At 35.2% G+C, this 23,399-nt stretch overlaps 1 protein-coding gene across 1 annotated transcript; it reads right to left on the bottom strand.

Moving 5' to 3' along the window:
• Positions 1-979: 979 nt before the first annotated feature.
• bdg (sodium-dependent transporter bedraggled) lies at positions 980-23,167 on the bottom strand. The gene is made up of 14 exons (XM_090109307.1): positions 22,944-23,167; positions 20,487-21,567; positions 20,245-20,375; positions 19,472-19,753; positions 18,736-18,926; positions 16,869-17,006; positions 16,316-16,550; positions 14,347-14,564; positions 13,987-14,181; positions 7,139-7,621; positions 5,289-5,356; positions 4,150-4,276; positions 2,964-3,163; positions 980-2,736 (listed from the first exon to the last, which is right to left on the bottom strand). The coding sequence occupies exons 2-14, from the start codon at positions 21,518-21,520 to the stop codon at positions 2,337-2,339; spliced, it is 3,702 nt and encodes a 1,233-aa protein (XP_089965433.1). The 5' UTR covers positions 21,521-21,567; positions 22,944-23,167; the 3' UTR covers positions 980-2,336.
• Positions 23,168-23,399: the final 232 nt, after the last annotated feature.

Genomic DNA, 23,399 nt, shown 5'->3' with positions numbered 1-23,399 from the left:
ATCAAATTCAAAATTCAAGACTGTTCAGGTTTTGATTCCCTTGCGATTGTCGAAATTTGGGAAAATTTTGAAAAAATGAAAAATTTATTTGCCAGAATTTTCAGAAGAATTTATGGCAGTATCTTCTGATTGCGTTGAAATAGAAGTTTGATTTTATTATAGCTTTAAGATATGTATTATAGACCGGAGCTTTTAGTGTGAATATCAATTTAATACATGATGTAAGTGTTCATGAGTAAAAGGGTTGTAAGTTTAAAATTTTTAAAAATATTTTGTTTATCTAATTAAAATTATGTTTACTGGGGTACATTAATCACAAATAAAAGACAAAAATAGGTAAAAAACATTTATTCTCTAAGTACATTGTAAATAGGTATGGAATGTAAAAATAATAGACAAAAACAATATTTTATACGTGCGTAGTAACCGTGCGCTAATCTTAAGTATAGAGGTGGTTAAAATGCAAAAAAATTCTAACGATTTGTTAGTGGAAGCAGTATTGTGACTAGAGCTAGGAGCAAATTTAGACGCACAATTATTGTAGCTTTACGTAAATGCAAGGAAGGAACCGAGAACATAAGAAAAAGCTAAGCAACAATCTATTAGGGCCGGTGGAGATATGGCGAAAGCGCAGCGCAGCGCATTTTCATTGGCAAACTATTATCAACATAGTTCTCATTAAAATCAAATTAAAAATCAAATAACAACAATTTTTTCGGGGAGCAACACACGCGAAAGGTAGTGCGCTGCGCTTTTCGAATGTTATTTTAATGAGATCAATGTCGATTATAGTTAAACAATGAAAAATTCGCTGCGCTCATGGAAATATTATATACTAGCGGTTCGCCCCGGCTTCGCCCGTGGTACATGTTTACGTTTTCTCTACATAAGAACCATCCTCGTACTTCAAGGAATATAATAAAAAAAGAATTATCGAAATCGGTTCAGCCGTTCTCGAGTTATGCGCTTACCAACACATTTTGCGATTCATTTTTATATATAAGATAATGTCTATATTTCCCTGGATGCGCTCCGCCATATCTGCGCCGGCCCTTATTGCTTCATAAATTGATTAGTAGAATTTTAATAGCTGTCATACTGGCATTCGCGCCAAAATAAAAGATAAAGCCTCGTTTACATTTGAAAATGTAAAAATTAAAATTACATGCGCTTGATTTTGTATGAAACTAATTCTATAAAAGGCACTCAGTGTCTTTTTTATTGTTGAACAATGCAAAATCAATTGATGACAATTTTAAATGGCAGTGATAACATGTATACCTATTTTGATACTATATCTAATTTATTGTACTTAAAGTATGTTCTCAATCTAAAGTACATGTAACTAACAATAATAAAATTCTTAATACTTTTCGAGTTTCAACTAAATATTAAGGAGTTAGTACACCTTACTAACCTAAAAAATGTAAAAAAATAGGTGTTTATATTATTCAAATTAAAGTACTTTGATTATGCTGGAGCACATTAAAACTTATACATACAAATTAAATTAAATTTCGTAGGAATTTTATTAAGGGATAGTTAATTAATTTATTCTATACCGATAAAATCTTAATCTAAAATTTATAAGCTCTGATTTATTATCTCTGTTTTATATATTTTAAATTGTTAATTAAAATGTTAATTAATATGGCTCATGGCGAAAATTAAATACGCACTTTTAAGTGGATTTTTTGAGATTCACTCTGATTCGTAATCATAATACTACAAAAATTAATAAAATGCAAGTATGTTCTATCGTTAATAAAACAAATAACGTCCAAAGCAAATAACTATACATAAAAATAAAAATATTATTCGATAGTTGATTAAATCATAAAATCAGTTCAAATTAATAATGTGATTTCAAAATATGTGATGTAAGTACACGACATTGATAAAGTAAAATTAAAACTACAACAATAAATTCATTATGCGATTATTCTATAATGTATAAACCTTTGTTTCTTTCAACTTACTAGCGAAAACGTAAACAATAAACGTTATTACATTTCTCTTACTAAAATCTATATTACATACGTAATATTAAAATGTAAATGCACTTCATTTTTCAATTAAAAATAGTCTACATAAATACATCATCGGAATGAAAAATTGTGATAAATGTGATGCAAAATGTTTTTAAGGGCCGATTTTTCAATGCTTGGATAAAACTTATTCGTCGAACAATGTATAAAACTATCATTTTAAAAACGTATCCTAATTACGTAATTACGTTTACGTGACATTTTAATATTATTGTGTAATACTTTATTGGACGAATAAGTTTTATCCAAGCATTGAAAAATCGGCCTTAAAAGATTTTATTAAGGCGGTTATATCACAGAGGCGATGCTCCTTGCGTGTGCGCCGTCCAACATGGCGGACATTGCAACCGTGTTCGATATCGGTTCTGCGTCTCGCACCAAATGTTCGTGGCTCGTTGTTAGCGCGCTGTTTATTCCATATTTAAAACTCCTTCGAAGACTCGACCGAATGCTTTTCGCGGAATCGCTCTTGCGTACAAAGGAACGTCGCAAGAAGTCCCGTGTGAGTGTGAGTGAGTGAGATGATGTCGGTCTGTGTGAGTCTGTCTCGTCTGTGATCGTGATGGAAGGCGCGAATGTTCCAGAATATTCTGGCGGTTGCGTTTCTGGTTGGCGGTCGACGCTTTCGCTTAGTGTGATCGGCAGTTGGGCTGTTTCTTCTGATTGTTCTACGCGTTGTGATGTTATTCTGTTGATACGAAATAATATAATTTTACAACAAATAATGTTTTATTTAAAAGTTTTTTAAAAGCTTAATAATTTTTTGTTAGAAGTTCAATATCTGGTGGAAATAACAATTATTATCAATTTTCTTTTGTAATGAAATAGACATAAATACATCTATTAGTAGTTTTGATCATCGCGGACGACGACGTACTTACGCAATTACACACACACACACACACACACACTCACCTTCGCAGCGTCCTAAAGCTCCTACGTAATGTATTGAGTAGCCTTGCACCGGTCGCAGTACTATACGAGGGTGGTGGTGTATACTTCGGCGGTGGGTCTGGTTGTCGCGGTACTGCTGGTGGTACTGCTGGCGGTACTGCTGGACCTGGGGGAGACTCGTGTGCTGCGCCCATACGGGGACGGTAGAGGTTCTGGAAGCGCTGTGGGGGTATGGATGATTAATTAATATGGTTGGAGATGGTTAAGATTCGTGATTTCGTATTTTGTGTAAGGTTTTTTTTGTTTGTAACTATTTTATAGTGCGTATATTTTGTGTCTGACTAAGTATGGTGGTTTATGTGTATGAATTATAAATGTAATAAAAAAATTTGATGAAAATATGTACATTGACGTACAACAACTCGACTCACAATCACTAATTACAAGTTAAAAAAAGTCCGAGCGGCATTGTACAATATATTTAACATTCATTTGAATTAACACCTTATTTCGTGGCAGTAATATTCAAATCGTTTTAAAACTCTGCCTACAACACGTATAGTTTTATTTCGGAGAATTTTTGAGCGTGATTGTGAATCTTGTCGTTGATGTAGAATATTTTTTTATTCCGATTGAAGCTGCAATATGATATAAAGGCTGGTATAACATAAATTTACACAGAAAAATATATAAGACGTATATAAGACAAGAGTATAACTTTTTTCGCGTCTTTTCAAAATCTCAAAATGAATGACTAAAACAATTCATCAAATGGCAGTGTACACGATGATAGTTTCAAGTGTAAGTAGTGTGTTTGTGGTGATAATTGTGGAATATAAAGAAAAAAGACAAGAAGCTTTACGGTTTCTATGAAAAACTGACAAAACATGGTCTTTGTGGCATACCTAGGCAAGGTTGAGTGCGTTGATAAGAAGCCTAAATTTTTACTACAAGGTAATGTGCAATGTAACGTAATTTACTTCTTTAATTAGAACTTATAACACACATACAATTTACTACAAAATAATAGAACTGATATATACAAATAAACATCAAGTCTTACCAAGTCATACATGCAATCGCCGATAGGATAGTCCTTGAAGCGTTAAGTTATTGAAAATTTTAATTAGCAGATTTAGAGACAGGAAAAATAAGGGAAGAAGAATAGCTTTTTACTTATTTTTTTCATATACATAGTATGTCTTACCTCAAGTATATCAGGTGGTCCTTTAGTTAAGTGTCTCCAAGTTTGAACGAGCGCAGCAAAAGGCAACAACATGAGTGCTCCGATTTGCGCACACACTGCTGTCTGTCGACACCATATTGGCCAGTATCTGAAAATATACGAACAATTGTAAATTGAAATTTTGATGAAATTTGATGAAATTTTGCTAGAGCTTGCTTTGCTTGATTAAAAACATAAAAAAAAAATCTAAAGCAAAACTACAAAATTGTCAGGTCAAACAAGAAAAAAGTGTTTGATGTAATAAAATTTGACATCATTATAGGAACTAGAGATACAACGAATAGTTGTTTAGCCGGATACCGGATACCGGATGTTCGGCCTGACCACCAGCCGAATGTTCGGTATCCGGCCGCCGAATATTCAGCCAGCGGCATTTTGAGTTTCGTAGGTGCGTGTCGCGCACCGGCACGCCGCCCGCGCCGTGCAGGTGCAGGACTTGTTTCGTCGTGAACGTTCGTGCGGTCACAGTTATTGGTAGAGACACTTTTATCGTGTCAGTCAGCACGAAACAATTTCGTTAAAAAAATTTTTGTTTAAAATAATAAAAAGCTTCAATTACAGCTGTGTCTTTATGTAGATTCTATTTATAAAATATACCAAGTTTACTATCCGGTATCCAGCCGGATAGTAAAAAAGGGCCGGATAAGCCGGATACCGGATAGGAACCGAATATTCGGTGCATCTCTAATAGGAACTTTAAGATGAATACACCGTGATTTTGTTTACTCTGTTAATTTTATCCGTACGTACACTCGCGATGATACGATTACATTGAGCAAAGGTTAAAATTTTCTGTGTTTAAATTGATTCTTAAAAAAAATTTTAAATGTTTAATAGATTTTTTAACATCTACATGTACATTTTAACTGTAACATACAACTGAACGCCCCCGAATATTATTCCTTTCCGTTCGGGACCTTTCACGGCGTTTTCTATTGGTCATGCGCTTCGAACAATGTTGCAGCCAAGTTTAAAAAATAATTACCGTGTGGTTATTTAATTTTTAGCCTAAGATTGTGGATAAAATAGAAAAAGTACGTACAAATATTATTAACAGGGTAAACAAAATCACGGTGTATGTTATAAAATTAATTACTTACCCTGCAGGTTTTCTCCAAGTATACATTTGACGTTGATGTCCGACACGGAAGTCCATTACGCAAATTGCCTATAAAAAAAAAATAAAATTAATTAATTTATTGAGCATTTTTATTATTATTTATTGAACAATTTAAATCTTATATATAAAAATGAATCGCAAAATGTGTTGGTAAGCGCATAACTCGAGAACGGGTGGACCGATTTCGATAATTCCTTTTTTATTATATTCCTTGAAGTACCAGGATGGTTCTTATGTAGAGAAAACATAAATATGTACCACGGGTGAAGCCGGGGCGGACCGCTAGTTGTTTATAAAAAAATATTCAATATTAATTAAATTATTTTAAATTGTCTTACAAAAAAACGTCAAGTTCCTAATTATTTTAAGGAGACAGCTTTATCTGTGAAAAAAGTTAGGCCACATAATAGTTATGATATCACACACACAAAAGAAAAAGCAAATATAAAACACACGTGTCGTGTTGTTTTATGTCAGTACATCGTGACGTGGGTGGGTGAGCACCCGAACGCCGAACAAATACCTTTCACTTTTAACATTTTTTTTATTCATATCGTTAAAACATATTATAATAGCACGTGAGCATCTCGACGAGCGCGCGCGTGACATGCGCGCAATAACGGACATACCTCGTGGAGTGAGACAGGCCTGGTTAGGCGAGTAGCGAAGCGACGAGCCAATACACGTGCGGCGTGCCGATTATGAATCAATACACGTGCCGATTCTGAACCAATACACGTGCAGATTCTGCACCAATACACGTGCCAATTCTGAATCAATACACGTGTCGATTCTGAACCAATACACGTGCAGATTCTGCACCAATACACGTGCCGAGCGAGCGAAGCGAGCGTGCCGCGCCACTGGCCGGCGAGGGTAAGAATCGACTTTTTGTATGATTTAAAATTGTTCTATACACACCTGCACAGTTGTTTATAGATATTTTGGGATTTTATTTTTGTATGTTTTGAATGTGTTTTCTGTATATATGTATATTTGAAACTGCGGAAGTCCCATCGTCAGCACGCCGTCGGGCTCCTGGGCGGCGCTACTCACACAGAGCGACACGGGCAGCACCACGGTCCAGGTGAAGCTGAGCAGCGCGGCGAGCGCGGCGGCGAGCCGGGAGCCGGGCCCGTACAGCGCGCGCACCACGCCGTCGGGCGAGTGGGCGGCGCTACTCACACAGAGCGACACGGGCAGCACCACGGTCCAGGTGAAGCTGAGCAGCGCGGCGAGCGCGGCGGCGAGCCGGGAGCCGGGCCCGTACAGCGCGCGCACCACGCCGTCGGGCGAGTGGGCGGCGCTACTCACACAGAGCGACACGGGCAGCACCACGGTCCAGGTGAAGCTGAGCAGCGCGGCGAGCGCGGCGGCGAGCCGGGAGCCGGGCCCGTACAGCGCGCGCACCACGCCGTCGGGCGAGTGGGCGGCGCTACTCACACAGAGCGACACGGGCAGCACCACGGTCCAGGTGAAGCTGAGCAGCGCGGCGAGCGCGGCGGCGAGCCGGGAGCCGGGCCCGTACAGCGCGCGCACCACGCCGTCGGGCGAGTGGGCGGCGCTACTCACACAGAGCGACACGGGCAGCACCACGGTCCAGGTGAAGCTGAGCAGCGCGGCGAGCGCGGCGGCGAGCCGGGAGCCGGGCCCGTACAGCGCGCGCACCACGCCGTCGGGCGAGTGGGCGGCGCTACTCACACAGAGCGACACGGGCAGCACCACGGTCCAGGTGAAGCTGAGCAGCGCGGCGAGCGCGGCGGCGAGCCGGGAGCCGGGCCCGTACAGCGCGCGCACCACGCCGTCGGGCGAGTGGGCGGCGCTACTCACACAGAGCGACACGGGCAGCACCACGGTCCAGGTGAAGCTGAGCAGCGCGGCGAGCGCGGCGGCGAGCCGGGAGCCGGGCCCGTACAGCGCGCGCACCACGCCGTCGGGCTCCTGGGCGGCGCTACTCACACAGAGCGACACGGGCAGCACCACGGTCCAGGTGAAGCTGAGCAGCGCGGCGAGCGCGGCGGCGAGCCGGGAGCCGGGCCCGTACAGCGCGCGCACCACGCCGTCGGGCGAGTGGGCGGCGCTACTCACACAGAGCGACACGGGCAGCACCACGGTCCAGGTGAAGCTGAGCAGCGCGGCGAGCGCGGCGGCGAGCCGGGAGCCGGGCCCGTACAGCGCGCGCACCACGCCGTCGGGCGAGTACGGCCGCCCGCGCACCGCGAACACGCCCACGGCCAGCGCCACGTGCACGGCACCCTGCCACCACGCGCCCACGCACACGTAGTCCACGAAGTGCACCACGCGGATCCCCGCCTGACGACACGCAACAGTACGTGAGACAAAGACGTACAGATAGATGTTTAAGATGAACGACAACAACTGAACGCTGACAAAACTGTCCCTATAGCGGTATAGTCTATAGGTACTTAAATTTTTAAGTAAATTGCGAAGTGAGCAACCGCAGCAACAACCGTTTAAACCTTTAATAAAATGAATAAAATGTTTAATAAAACTGATACAAAATTCGAGCATCGATCAACAACATTTCATTTTTTATAAGACCAAAAAAAACAAATACCGTTTTATTATTTTGCTAGTGAGGCCACATGAAATATTTTATTTTATTTTTTATAACATTAGTCTACTTGATAAGTTGAAAATGGCGTAAACTAGAGATAAGGCTCTTAAAAATACGTGCGATAGCTCATTTGATTCGGAATGACGTCTAGAAAAATGTATCGGAAATGTTTATTAGCACACAAAAAATTGCAAAAGTTATAGGCAAATTAAGTTTCAAAAAAGTAGGTATTTCGTTTATTGTTAATAACTCCGAAATTATTAACATTTCAGAAATTTTGAAAAAAGATTCTTAAAGAGGAGGAAATTTCCAACGAAAATCTCCCGACTCCCGGAATTCTATCTCCATTATTTATAATTTTAATTTAACGCTGAAAATAGCCCTCCGCGCGGCATTTTTAGTTAGCGCGCGCGGCTTCAAAACCGAGCCGATCGCGCCATAAAAGTTTAAAAAATGTTAATACTTTGTTTATAATAATTTTTTCAAGTTAACAAAAAACTAGAAATTTCTAGTTTTTTGTTCAAATTACTTAACTTGAAAAAATTATTATAAACAAAGTAATAAAATTTTTTAAACTTTTATGGCGCGATCTTGTTAAGGATATTTATATGAAGGTCTCCACTAAGTGAAAAATTTTACCGACAATTATTTAAACATTTTTTTTAATGTGCAATAAGGACGGAAGTTCAAAAAAATTTCGTTAGTTAACATTTGTCTAATTTGTTGAAAAATTAACTTTAAGTAAAATTTCCAACGGGAGCAAATTCTTTGAAGTGTTCGAAATACACCATAATTTTTTTAAATTTTTAAATTAATATTTAATACCTTAAAAAAAATAATTAGTGTGACGTGCTCGGTTTTGAAGCCGCGCGCGCTAACTAAAAATGCCGCGCGGAGGGCTATTTTCAGCGTTAAATTAAAATTATAAATAATGGAGATAGAATTCCGGGAGTCGGGAGATTTTCGTTGGAAATTTCCTCCTCTTTAAGAATCTTTTTTCAAAATTTCTGAAATGTTAATAATTTCGGAGTTATTAACAATAAACGAAATACCTACTTTTTTGAAACTTAATTTGCCTATAACTTTTGCAATTTTTTGTGTGCTAATAAACATTTCCGATACATTTTTCTAGACGTCATTCCGAATCAAATGAGCTATCGCACGTATTTTTAAGAGCCTTATCTCTAGTTTACGCCATTTTCAACTTATCAAGTAGACTACATATTTAAAGAGAAAATAAATGAAAACGAAAAATTATGCAAAGACATCATAGACAAAAAAATTAATGTTGCTATTTTTTTTAATGTTGCCAATTAATAAAAAAAAAATCTAAAATTCATGCTATCACGCAAATATGCAATTCGGCTCGCATAAGCGCTCAGTGACTGGCGATAATTAATATAACTATCATTTTCTACCGGGGGTTCATGAATTAGCTATGACCAAGAACAGAGGCGGCTCGTGACAAAATTGTATGGGTGTTCACTTGAAATAAAACAACGAAAATACAATAGCGTTAGCAGGATAATATATTACAAAAAAAATGAGCACCACATTATAAATCCATACTAATATTATAAATGCGAAAGTAACTCTGTCTGTCTGTCTGTTACTCAATCTCGCCTAAACGGTGGGAATAGGTAGGTGGTTTACTTTAATCAGTCGTAAAAATTTCCAATATTAGGAAGATTAGAAAAGTCATTTTATCAATAGTTAGGGAAATTTCTTTTGACAGAAAAATTACGATAAGTCAGGAAAAATTACATAAGTCAGGAAAATTTCCATAAGTCGGGAAAATTTCTATAAGCTGGAAAATTTCTATACGCCAGGAAAATTTCTATAAAAGAGGAAAATTTCTATGGGTTAGGGAAATTTCTATAAGAAAGGAAAATTTCTATAAGCCAGGAAAATTTGTATAAGTCAGGAAAAAATATATACGCCGGGAAAATTTCTATAGGTCAGGAAAATTTCTAAAAGTCAGGTAAATTTCTATACGTCAGGAAAACTTCTATACGTGAGGAAAATTTCTATACGCCAGGAAAAATCCATAAGCCGGAAAAATTACGATAAGTTAGGAAAAATTTCCATAAGTCTGGAAAATTTCCAAACGTCGGGAAAATTTGTATAAGCTGGAAAATTTCTATAAGAAAGGAAAATTTCTATAAACAAGGAAAATTTATATACGTGAGGAAAATTTCTATAAGCCAGGAAAATTTGAATAAGTCAGGAAAATGTTTATAAGCCAGGAAAATTTCTATACGCCAGGAAAATGTACGCCATAAGTCGGGAAAATTAGGATAACTCAGGAAAAATTTCTATATGTCAGGAAAATTTCCATGCGTCGGGAAAATTTCTATAAGCTGGAAAATTTCTATAAGAAAGGAAATTTCTATAAGCCAGGAAAATTTATACAGGGTGTCCCACTATCGGTATACTAAGCGCGAAGAGACTTGTAGTTTTGCATACACTGATCACATAAAAAATACTTAAACAACAAAATTACGTCAAAAATTTTTTGCAAAATTTTTCCTTAAAATCCATGTTTACTTCTCTAACTTCGCGCAGCCGGTATATACCGCTTCGCTAATGTGAGAATTTTGTCTATGAAAACATAATTTTAAAAGATAGCTCACGTGTGGGTGGAAAAGTTAGGCGGGTTGCTTGTTAGGGGTGTACACAATGAGTTTTAAGAATTCATCTATTTGAAAAAAAAATGCGTCTGGAATTTTTTAAGTATTTTTTACGTACTCAGCGTATGCAAAACTATAACCTCCTTTGGGCTTAGTATACCAACGTTGGGACACCCTGTATATGTAGATAAGGAAAATTTGTATAAGTCAGGAAAATGTTTATAAGCCAGGAAAATTTCTATACGTCAGGAAAAATCCATAAGTCGGGAAAATTACGATAAGTCAGGAAAAAATTCTATAAGTCAGGAAAATTTCCATACGTCGGGAAAATTTCTATACATGAGGTAAATTTCTATAAGCCAGGAAAATTTGTATTAGTCAGAAAAATTACGATAAGTCAGGAAAATTTCCATACCGCGGGAAAATTTCTATAAGCTGGGAAATTTCCATACGTCGGGAAAATCCAAAAGTCGGGAAAATTACGATGTCAGGAAAAATTTCTATAAGTCAGGAAAATTTCCATACGTCGGGAAAATTTCTATAAGCTGGAAAATTTCTATAAGAAAGGAAAATTTATATAAGCAAGGAAAATTTATATAGATAAGGAAAATTTGTATAAGTCAGGAAAATGTTTATAAGCCTGGAAAATTTCTATACGTCAGGAAAAATCCATAAGTCGGGAAAATTACGATAAGTCAGGAAAAAATTCTATAAGTCAGGAAAATTTCCATACGTCGGGAAAATTTCTATAAGCTGGAAAATTTATATAAGAAAGGAAAATTTCTATACGCCAGGAAAAATTCTATATGCCAGGAAAATTTCTATACGTGAGGAAAATTTCTCTTTGCCGCAAAAATTTCTATAAGTCAGGAAATATCCATAAGTTCCGTACACTTAGATTGGTTGCAAATTAAATACGTAATATGAAATATTATATCGAAAACTTCCCCAAGTTTGCAGAACTTTTGGAATTTTTTCCACGATCATACAGCAAAAAAAATTATTTAATTTCAATTTTTACATTGTTCCGGACTGCGGACAAGGTTGCAAAATGAGATTTATTGTCGTCCCAATGCAATGTACCATTCACTTGACCGAAGTTTGAAAACTTTTGGAATTATTGTGAATTGATTGTCTTGACTGACTGGAGTAATTGCTCTAAAGTCTAAAGTCTAAACCGTTGTTAGGCGATTGTGAAGGTAATGTTATTATCCGCTCCGTAAGCTCCTTTTCGCGCGTTACTTATTAAATGAACAAGAGTGTATGTAATGTATTTTATTTGTAATGTGTAAAGGTACTTACTTATTTTATTGATATTAGTATTGGAGTTTATTACGATAGATTTTAAATAATGAGCAGGTATAACTTTATTATAATTATTCTTAGACAATATTAGCTCTTATAGTATTGCGTTTTAAATGATCCTTTGGTGCTCAACAATTATCAGATGCTCCTTTCATTCTTACTTTTAAGATACAAGGTCAAGTTTTATCATTTGATAGGATCCCTTTTGCCTGAAGGCCAACCTAAGTTTCTTTAAATATATTTTGTATTCGACTACGACGAATAATCGAATACAAGAAATCAATATTTCTCGAATTTAAAACTGAACTCATTTCACAATTTTAGAACATGTTAATTCATCAGGTTAATCCGTATATACGCGTTTTAAATCGACATTAGAAGCTTTTCCTCAAGATGGTGATATTAATATAAAATTGGTATAAATGCCGATAGACGGAAGTCTATCAGCACTCAGGAATTCCCTGAGCGTGTTATAACGCCCAGGCCACAGTATTACAATTTTTCCTACAGTAGGGCGACGAATGTATTTTCGCATAACAACGGAGGGGAACTCGTGGAAGGTAAAGTGACGCGGGCCACGTACCACAAACATGTTTAGTTTGTGGTACCGAGCGCGAAAGAAAGTCATCGTGTTTTTAGTAAAGTTACTATCTAAACTAACGTAATTTATTACTTAGGTACATAAGTATTCTATAATGGCGCGCTCAAACTGTTAATCTACATTTAATTTAGATTATTATTTTAATTACTAAGAAATGTAGAATTTAAATCACATTCATTCATGTTTTCCTCAGATATTCGATGTCTATGATTTTCGATGATTTTAAGATTTTCTTATCAGAGTATTCAATTTTAATGTAGTTAAATTTTATAAGAGACAATTAAGAACATTCAAAAATAAAGTGTCACGTATTTTTTTTAAACGACGAATGACGAAAAACGACCGAATCGCGGACGAAGTCGCGGGCAACAGCTAGTTATAATTATTTCTGGGAGTTCACTGCACCAGCGCTCCTGAGGACGAGCCGCCTCTGACCTAGAAGCTTATATCTAATACACTGGAGATTTCAGTATGAACATTAACTTGTAACAAGAAAATATGACCTTGAATGACGCCTGTATGTTTTTTTATCCCTTTCACACCTAGGTAGTTAGTTATTAGATATAAGCTTCTTGGCTATGACAATAGTTATGTCGACTTGACTTGTCTAATGGGGAATATTCATGTTTTTCTTTTTTGTCTTTAATTAATAGTTTACTATTTTATAACGTAGAAAAAAATATTAATGGGCTTCAAAATACTCTAGATATTTTTAAAAATGAAATTTAAAACTTTTAAAAAATTTAAGCAGTTCAAACGCCACCATTTTGCGCGCGCTTTGCGTGACGTCACATGACACGTCCAGTTGGTGTTTACCTTAGTGTTTACTGTGGAGTAATGGATACAATGTCGTATTAGATGACGTCACATTTCGTTCGACCAGTTGAGGCGCGTTTTGGAAGTTTGAATTTCGCTCCCTTATTTTGCACTTTTTGAATATTATTTTAGGGGATAAATGATAAGTAAATAAAATAAAATACTATTCATTATAATATTACGATGATAAGTATTCGAGAAAAAAATATTTTAGGCCATTTCAAATTTTATGCATATTCCCTATTACTACTATTATATTCATCGTCTTTCCATCTATTTAAACACCTATTTAACACATAAAACACGAATAAATTCAGTACCTAAATATTACAGTGAATATAATGTAACATTTTCACAGCACCAAATTTAAATTATCTCCTAAATCAGCAGACCGATTTTTACAATTCAAACGGATATAATCAGTTTTAGATTAACACCTTGAATTTGACACCAAAATAATTATGATATCCCAACAAACAAAAAATCACATTTTCAAGTTGCTCTCGTAATTATTTGTTCTACGCATGAGCGTCGAGCACTGACAATACACGGACGGCCGCGGCACGCGAAAGTGTATGCATTTATAATACGCAAATAATTACGAAATACTGAGGTCCAAAATCAATTATTTAACCAGAGTTCTTCAAACACAATTTATAACAAAAGAAATATAATGAAAAAAAAAAACAGTGCTTATAATATTCTAGGTCACAAAAAAAATTAAAGATTAAAACACAAAAGTACTTACATCAGTAGACAGTAGCAATCCCATGGCAAGTCCGAACACACAACTGAAGAATGTTATAGTTGTTTCCCATATCCTGAGAACTTCGTAATTAATGGCCATTATGCCGGTGATCACACAGTGCCATATGGCCAACTGTTGGGCCAACCCGAACATTATTAGGATGAAGTAGAATATCACTGCCCATGCTGGTGATAGCTGTAACAATAACAAAATATTAAGAATGAAATTCATTTCAAGCAAACTTTTTTTTTTTTTTTCATAAATTGGCAACCCTGAATTTTTTTTATATGTGCCCAATTTTAATATTTTCTCAAAATTCGAACGCATAATATGAGATATCAATATAGGCGGGTTACTCACCACATTGGAAGGCAGAACAGCCAACGTCGCGGGCACAATCTGCGTTGCCAGTTGTAGCGGTTGCCAGCCGCTGAAAGTTTTTGCGGCGTTGCCGGTTGGCCACACCGACACTCCCACTAGACTCCCGTATTGCGTCATGTATCGAACGGGTGTAGATACTGTGTTCCCAGGCATCGGTTCCGATGTGGGCCATAGGAATTGGGATGATTTTATTGTTTCTGAAACAAATATTATTGTTGGTATGTATTTAGTATGACTACTTACGTTATATTAGTGTTAATTGTATCTTAATTGTATTTAAATATAAATGTAATAATTATATTGTAATCATAACAGTTTAAAAGAAAATAAAGGTTTGTTTCCTCATAAATAAACATGAAAAGCTAATTTAATTTCTATTCTATCTAGTCATTATCATTCCGACCTTGCTAATGTTATACATACTATTTAAAAAAAAACTTCAGACATAAATATATTTGATATGAACCTCGAGAACATTATACTATTTATTTAGGACAGTTGCAGTTTATTTTCACTACCTTCAATACTGTGAAAATAAATATCAAATTGAATCATATTTTTTTCTATTCCATAATATTCCCGCAACATGAACATAACATTTTATAAATCATCGACATTTATTTGATACTAGCGGTCCGCCCCGGCTTCGCCCGTGGTACATATTTTTACGTTTTCTCTACATAAGAACCATCCTAGTACTTCAAGGAATATAATAGAAAAGAATAATCGAAATCGGTTCAGCCATTCACACGTGATGCCGTGACAACGCGAAACGGGTGCAGACCCACCGCCTTTTTAATTTTTATAGCTCCCGCCGCGCAGCGCGTCGAACGCGGCAACTGATACACAAAAATAATCCTTATGGCATGATTCTGTATTCACGCGCGATGACTTATAACGTATTTCATGTATAACTTTGGTGTTTCTACACCGATTTACATGATTCTTTTACTATAACCTGCCCAGGAGTATGAAGAATAATTGTGCCAAATTTAGTTAAAATCCGTCGGGTAGTTTTTGTTTCTATAACGAATATACAGACAGACAGACAGACAGACAAAAATTTTACTGATTGCATTTTTGGCATCAGTAGCGATCCCTTATCACCCCTTCATAGTTTTTTTTTTAAATCTATTTCATGTACAGAATTGGCCTCTCTACAGATTTATTATAAGTATAGATTTATATTTTTTGTTCGCAATATAATGATTATCTCAATTGAAAGTTCATATTATTACGCAACGCAAATCCAGTGAACAATGAGTGATTAGTCGTGACAATGACATGTTTTTGCAATGTTTTATTTTTCATTCATTTGCACACTGGGTCACACGATTTCATTCGACTTGTTTATGAAGCGCTTTCAAATGTTAAACGATAATATATTTATTTATTTCCTACTTAAAACGATGAATTTAACAAAGTTATTACTTGCTAGTTTTTAATTATTATATGTTCATAATAACGTGCAATATTTCAATTTCGTTTATTTTATTAAAAATTGTATGACTTTTTTTTGTTACCCTTTTTTTCAAAATAAGCAAGTATCTTTCCTTTTTTCATACCAGTACTTGTTCTTCAGTATTTGCACGCACGTGTTAGCCAAAAAGGCGGCTAACAACAGTATTGCGAATGTAAAGGCGACTACACACAGCTCTCGCGTTGTAACATCGAGCTAGTCTTGTGTTTAGCGTCTTTATGTGCTGTTAGCTGCATAGTACTTAATAAACATGTAAGTAACTCACCAAAACTACCCGGTATGTACACGTATCCATTGTTCTTCAGTATTTGCACGCACGTGTTTGCCAAAAAGGCGGCTAATAACAGCACGGCGAATGTAAAGGCGACTACACACGCGCTCTCGCGTTGTAACATCGAGCTAGTCTTGTGTTTAGCGTCTTTATGTGTTGTTAGCTGCATAGTACTTAATAAATCTAAATTAACTCACCAAAACTACCCGGTATATACACGTAGCCGTTATTCTTCAGTATTTGCACGCACGTGTTTGCCAAAAAGGCGGCTAACAACAGTACTGCGAATGTAAAGGCGACTACACACGCGCTTTCGCGCTGTAACATCGAGCTAGTCTTGTGTTTAGCGTCTTTATGTGCTGTTAGCTGCATTATACAAGCGCCAAGGAGACCCCATGTTAGAAACGTTTCTTGGACCGCTGCTGCCCAACTCTGTAAATATTGTTTGTAAATAATTTCTTGCACAAATATTTCTAGAAATATTCTGAATTTATTTTTTTATTAATTTCTTGCGTATAGATCAAGAAATGTTCGGATAAAGCTAATTGCAGCGATGTAATAAACGTCTAGGCAATTAAGACCTTTTAGATAATGTTAGTGTATGAAAGTCAAGAAAATCTAGTTCATCTAAAAATGAGTTTTTAATATGCTCTTTTGTTTTTTTTTTTTGCTAAACGTTACTAACTATTAAGTCAAAAATTAATTTTCTGAAAGAATACTATAAATATTATTTACAAAACTCATCCATACATTACTATTGATGAAGAATTCGCTCCATTCAGTTTCTGCGAAGATATTCGTCACGGTGTCGTAAGGTATGAGTGTAAGTAGTTTTGTGCACAATATCAGAGTTCCGCATATTGGCAGAAATATCAACATGTAGACAGCCTGAAAATAAGGATAACGATCTAAATATTACATTTTTCTTAATCACATTTTATTTTTGCGGACAAAATTAGTGGAAACCGAATAAGTGAGTTACTTTAACCCATTGACCACCGTAAGCCCCGATCGGGGCGCGACACAATAGATTTTCTATTGTGTCTGTGATTCCGAGGACTGATGGATCTACATATTAAATCTTATTTGGGTTAGGTAAATTAAGTAAAAAAAAAATCAAATTGATGTGGATCAATTTTGACTCAATATGTAAAAAAATCTATCGTCATTATTTATTTATTTCTTATGTACGCAACCATAATGTACCACAACAAAGCAATGCAGGGTACAGTTAATACATAAATAAATGTATCAACCCTGAGTCATGGGAAATAAGTTCCAAACTATTTCATTACTCAGATTTTGAATGGAATAATTCCATTTTGATTACGTCACACCCAGATACACATTTCAATCTGGAACGCGAGCACGAAAACTATGTTCAAATTATAAGTAGCGTCATTTTAGAACATGACATCAATATTACATATAAAAATTAGTTCCTCTTATGAACGACACGGTCGCTTTTCAAATTCCCCTATAAAATTCTCTCGATGACGATATGCATATTTTAACGATAGTTTTCGTGCTCGCACATCTGAATTCAAACAATCTCATCATTAGATCAGCGAGGCAGTTATGAATACTTAAATTCTATTAGTATGCAACCCACAACATTAGACAGTCAAACATTGCGATTGCATAATTGCATTGATTAAGACTGTATATTAAATTTATACATAAGAGATACTTCATAACATCTTAGCCAACGCAATGGACAAATAAAAGATACAAAAACCTTAATTAATAATTTCTCATTGCTACTTTGTAAGCTAATCAAATTGAGAATGCATAAAAACAAAGAATATCTTTCACATTTGTAAATTATTCATGTATTTTTTTGAATAAGAATTGAATGAGTGAAAAAACGTAATATAAATTAAATTTGCTAAATTATTTTTTACGAAATATTAAAATCATTTTACTAACAAGATATGAAAAATGTATTCATTGAGTAAGTTACTACATAAGAGAAAAACGAACGAACGAACAAAGAAATACAGTGAAACTTGGTTAAGTGGGACCTGGATAAGTGAGAAACCTCCATAAGTGGAACTCATGCTGAGGTCCCAACACTTTGGCACTGAATTACCTCTGTTAGTGGGACGAGGTAAACCTCTATATCTGGGATTTGTTCTTTCGATTTATCATCATAGTTACCTCTATAACTGAGACAGCGAGTAAATTTTATATGCATAAACCTCTGTAACTGAGATAATATTGTTTGTTTACTCATTCTTATTCTACCCACAAATTCCGCACGTAATTCCAAGTACGTAAGTACACATTTTGAGCTTCAATTACCTTCAGTTTTAGTTTCGCTTTACTATCATACAGATGTTTATTTGAAAAATGTCAAAACGAAAGCTACAATCGTTATCACCCCTCTGTAAATGAGACAGATATTTATTTATACCTGTATATCTGAGACACTGGGTAAGTGGAATACCTCTATAAGTGAAACAACATTGCAGGTCCCTTGATGTCTCACTTAACCAGGTTTCACTGTAATTCATTATTAAAAAAAATTACAATTAATGTATAAACAAAAATCTGAATCGCACCATTACAAAATATTCCATACTAAATATAAATCTATATCCAGATATTATCTCACCTTGCCATACGACCGTAACCCCTTACTCAAGGACACGAACACGATCATCCACACTACAGCCAGATTGAAGGCCACTTGGAATTTAATTGATCCAAAGTTATTATTGTTCAAATTACGCTGTAATACTTCCCCATGGAAATACTGAGGTAGCGTCTCGTGTATTCTGTTTGTACTATTTCTTAGTCCTGGATCTGCAATTATTTGAATACTTTATGAAATAAACCAAAATTAAATTAATCATTTGTCTCAATCATCATTGATTATTCTATAAATATCAAATACTAGGTTTCCGCCCGCGGATTCGCCCGCGCAGTCAAAGAAAAACCTAGTTCCCGTTCCCGTGGGATTTCCGGGATTGCGTCATTTTCCCGGGATAAAAAGTAGCCTATGTCCTTTCTCGGGTATCAAAACATCTCCTTACCAAATTTCATGAAAATTGGTTCAGTAGTTTAGGCGTGATTGAGTAACAGAGAGACAGACAGAGTTACTTTCGCATTTATAATATTAAAGTATGGATTATAGATGTATTTCTCGATTGTTTTATTCATTTTATGTCATGGAAAATTTCATAGCTATTGCAATGGGAAATAGTTTGTTCATTTATATAACACTGTGCTAGAAAAAATATCAGACGCTGATAAAAGATAATAAGATTTGCATCCATTTCACTGTATCAAAAAGATTAAGATATGTCATTGATACACCTAGCAAAGGTTAAACTAAAAATAAATCTTACCATCAAAGCTAAAATCATGTGGTAGCGCCCATTTGTACTTATCATTTGCGGTAATGAATGAATCTCGGAAGTAAACGAATATCCAAGATAATCCCATTATACTGTATATGCCAATAACTGCTTGAATTAATAGCAGTGTTATTCCGACACCTTGGAATATAGGAGATATCCTCCACATGTCTATAGGCCCCGCTTCCAATACTTGTCCCAAACATAAGTGCAATGTGAATAAGGGTATTCCAATCAGGAGAGACAGTATGAAGAACTGGACTATGAAGCTTGCTGAAAAAATTAAATCTATTGTTATATTTATAGTTCCATTTGAGCTAATATTTTGATAAATTTAGCTTAAATTTTCATGCAGAGCTACATAAAGTTTACTTTTTTCTTATTTTTACCGAAAAAACTTGTTCAACTGTTACAAATATTCCATGATCTCCATGAAACATGGGTTTTCCTTAAACACATATTCACTCATAACATGAGTCAGTGTAAACCAGCTAAAGCATTTGAAAATTGTTCATTATAATAGAAAAAACCATGTTATTAACTGAAGATTAAGGGCCGATTTTCAATCAATTCAAACTTATCCGTGCAATAAAGTATTACACAATAATATTAAAATGTCACGTAAACTGTCAAATACAGGCAATTAGAATACGTTTTTAAAATGGTAGTTTTATACATTATTCGACGAATAAGTTTTATCCAAGCATTGAAAAATCGGCCCTAAGTTACATCAACATGCATGTGTATTAATAAAAATGATTTACCTCCAAAATGAACACTGAACATAGCAAATCTGGAAATGTTAAATATTCCCACAGTACAGCTAAGACATGCCAACATTGAACTCATCCGATGCGGCCATATTCCAAAAGGTGGGTCTTCATTATCGTCATTTCTAAAAAAGATTTATAATTAGTTAATACATTATACTATCTCTTATAAACCAATTATCTATAAATTCATATATTGCAGGCATAAATACTAAAAACGATAAATTTCAAATTACCTTTCGTCAGTGCCAATAAAAGGGCTTTGGTTGACTGGAGGTATGCCATTAAGGGACTCAGTCGATGAACTTGAAACGCTTCCACTCCGCACAGTACTACGTGCTGTGTTACGTCCAGTCCATTCCGCCGTAATTTCACTTTCACCAGGAGATGGTAATGATAAAGCTCTATTCATCAATAATGTTCTACGTCCCACAATAAGAGGCCCCGATGCACTCTCCTGGCTCAAATTAGCAGCGGTTACTTGCAACTGTATTGGGGCACTCGTAGGTCGTAAATTAACATGATGCTCTAAGAACAATATAACTGGCAATGTTAAAGCTTCTCCTTGTGGTTCTTGAGTAGAAATTGCTGGTAATATAATCGGATCCAACCGCCTCATTGAATTTCGTAAATTATCATTTGTCGTGCTAACTCGTTCCAAAGTTGGACTTGGTTGTCTATCATTTTCGGAGAGGTCCGAAACGCTTTTTGATCGTCCTAGTGTACTTAATTGTGGCTTAACTATGGGATTTTCCTCTATTATAGCTACTTCAGTCCTTTGCGTTGACGATTCTCCGATGGAACAGACAACTTGTGTATTGTCATCCAAGGAACTTTGTGATTCAGACTGTTCAGCAACATTTTCTCTATCACTGATACATTCTTTAATTTTACATATGAGATCCTCTTCATCGCTATCAAATGTTTTTGTATCGTCGAGACAAGCTAAAAGGGACTTGTCCAACACCTCATCTAAATCATTCAAAATATCCATAAACTGGCATAAAGCCGTTGCTTGAAAATCTTCATCATTTGTGATGTTAGAAGTATGTGATGTAAAGTTGGAATCAGACTTATAGCATTCTGGTATATTTTTTTGTAAATCTTCTTTCAAGTCTTCATCGTCATCAGATTGTTTTTCTGTGTCACTTGTTTGTTCACTTGTATCATAGCTTTCAAAGACACTGCTTGATGCATCACTTTCTAAACTACTGCTGGGTAAACTCTCTCTAGGCTCATACCTGCCTTCATCCATATTGACAATATCCATTTTAATACCCTGCTCTAAGTTATAGCCTGCATGTTTTGATGTAAACCCTAAAAAAATGTTATAATGAATATTGCTTCAATTAGTTTAAATATACTGTAAAGCAAAGATTCTAACAATTTTTAATTGACAATATACTCTGGAACTTAAACATTGCGACTTGTGTTAGAACCACTAATGTTCTCTTTTTGTATGTGTCAATACATACAGAGCTAATTAGACTAATTAGTACAGGTATTGCTAACCATTTAGCTAACAAAACACTGTATAATACTCAACAACAACAAATTCACTATTGAATGTTTGCTACACTTATTATAGATTGGAGTCATATTTCATATTAAGTTGCTTAACATATAATATTTAATTGATATGACAAGATCACAGAAATACAGTAATTAATGTCATGTTTTTGTTGTTATAAATTTTCTAAATTATTCCACAATTAAATACTTATGCTCATTATTAATAAAGAAGAAGATCAATTAAATAAAAAAGAGCTTTGTATTATGTTGTTAGATTGTCTAATCTTTCTTTCTGATCAACAATTATTTACTGCATTATTTTGACCTACATCTTGCCAACTGATTACAAAATTTACTCTCATTACATGATTTTTTCATAATGAAACTCGCAGATTACCTACTACAGTTACATGTTTTAATTAACACAGTTATAGAACTGTTTATAGTTAAGTAAAGTTTTGTTTATTTCATTTGAAAGAGTATGCGCACCACAATAAATTGTATTCTTCTTTATATAATTACTTATGACTCATTTTTTGTAATATCAAAACCAAATTATGACCTAAAAAGGTTCTCAATCTCCATTATAAATTAAGCGTTTAATAAAAAACTTACATTTTATGGAATTAAGAACTTCTTTTAGAGATTAATAAATAGTTTAAATATTTCGGTCATATTTCTTTTTTTGAAAACTGATTAAACCTAGCCATTGATATATCTTTAACTGGGCTAAATAAAGAAGTAAAGAAATTAAAAACATTGCTATTCCTTTTGCTACAAATAATTCTTATTTTACATCATTAATAGTTTAATTTAATCATGCAGTATTAAGGTCTCACATAATGATATTGGAATTTATTCAGATGAAGAGTTTCACAACACAATTCCTATATTCAGGGTCAAAACTCAGTGGCAAATGCATGACTCATTAACATACATGTATAATGCAAAATTTGACTTGAAAGAAAATATTTGTTTTTAGGATCCCTTTGTCAGGAAGTTTTATTGATTTTGTTAGGAGTGCAAGCAATAAGAATACTTTTAGATCATTTAAATTTGAATTTTAAATTATACTATCAATTATTTTTTTTTTGATTTTCTATTATAGTTACAGTTATGTTTTGAAAATAGTACAAATTATATTTTTATCTTATAATACTATTAATACAAAATACACTCACCTTATATAAACTTATTCAGGCTTTGAAGAAGTATAAAAAGGAATTCATTCAGTTGTATCATGCACATGGTTGATTCTCTACATTCTTTAGCCAGCCTGATATCATCCTCGTTGTATAATGACTGAAGTAATTAGTAAATAATGTCTATATCGTTTTATCTTATCAATAATAACGGAATCTTTGAAAAACATCAGCAATATGTCAAAAGATTATTCACGTAGCTGTTCACCATAACAAGGACTAAAAAGCAAAATACACATTTTTTTATTCACTTCACTTTATACACATATTAAGAATTAAATATACTTTTTTTTAGTGTTTTAATTAACTACTAGCTAAAAGCACTGTAAAACAGCAGTAACTTCACGAACACTAAATTTGTATGCCACGCATCTTATACACAACGCGCATTGCATTTTTAACGATATCATTAGTTAAATTATATTGTAAAATAAA

Source organism: Colias eurytheme, chromosome 14 (genome assembly GCF_061535395.1).
Source record: "Colias eurytheme isolate Ceu_HAF_F1 chromosome 14, ilColEury1 Martin Lab GWU primary, whole genome shotgun sequence".
In the NCBI taxonomy this organism is placed as follows: domain Eukaryota; kingdom Metazoa; phylum Arthropoda; class Insecta; order Lepidoptera; family Pieridae; genus Colias; species Colias eurytheme.
The sequence above is the reverse complement of the archived record's forward strand: the minus strand, read 5'-3'. Positions and strand labels throughout refer to the sequence as shown.

Coding starts and splice junctions, on each gene's coding strand:
- bdg (XM_090109307.1), bottom strand. CDS start 21,520: ATGGATATTGTCAATATGGATGAAGGCAGGTATGAGCCTAGAGAGAGT. Junction 18,927..19,471: donor ACATGATTTTAGCTTTGATG/GTAAGATTTATT, acceptor AAATAATTGCAG/ATCCAGGACTAAGAAATAGT. Junction 14,182..14,346: donor CTGTTCTGCCTTCCAATGTG/GTGAGTAACCCG, acceptor TTATTGTTACAG/CTATCACCAGCATGGGCAGT.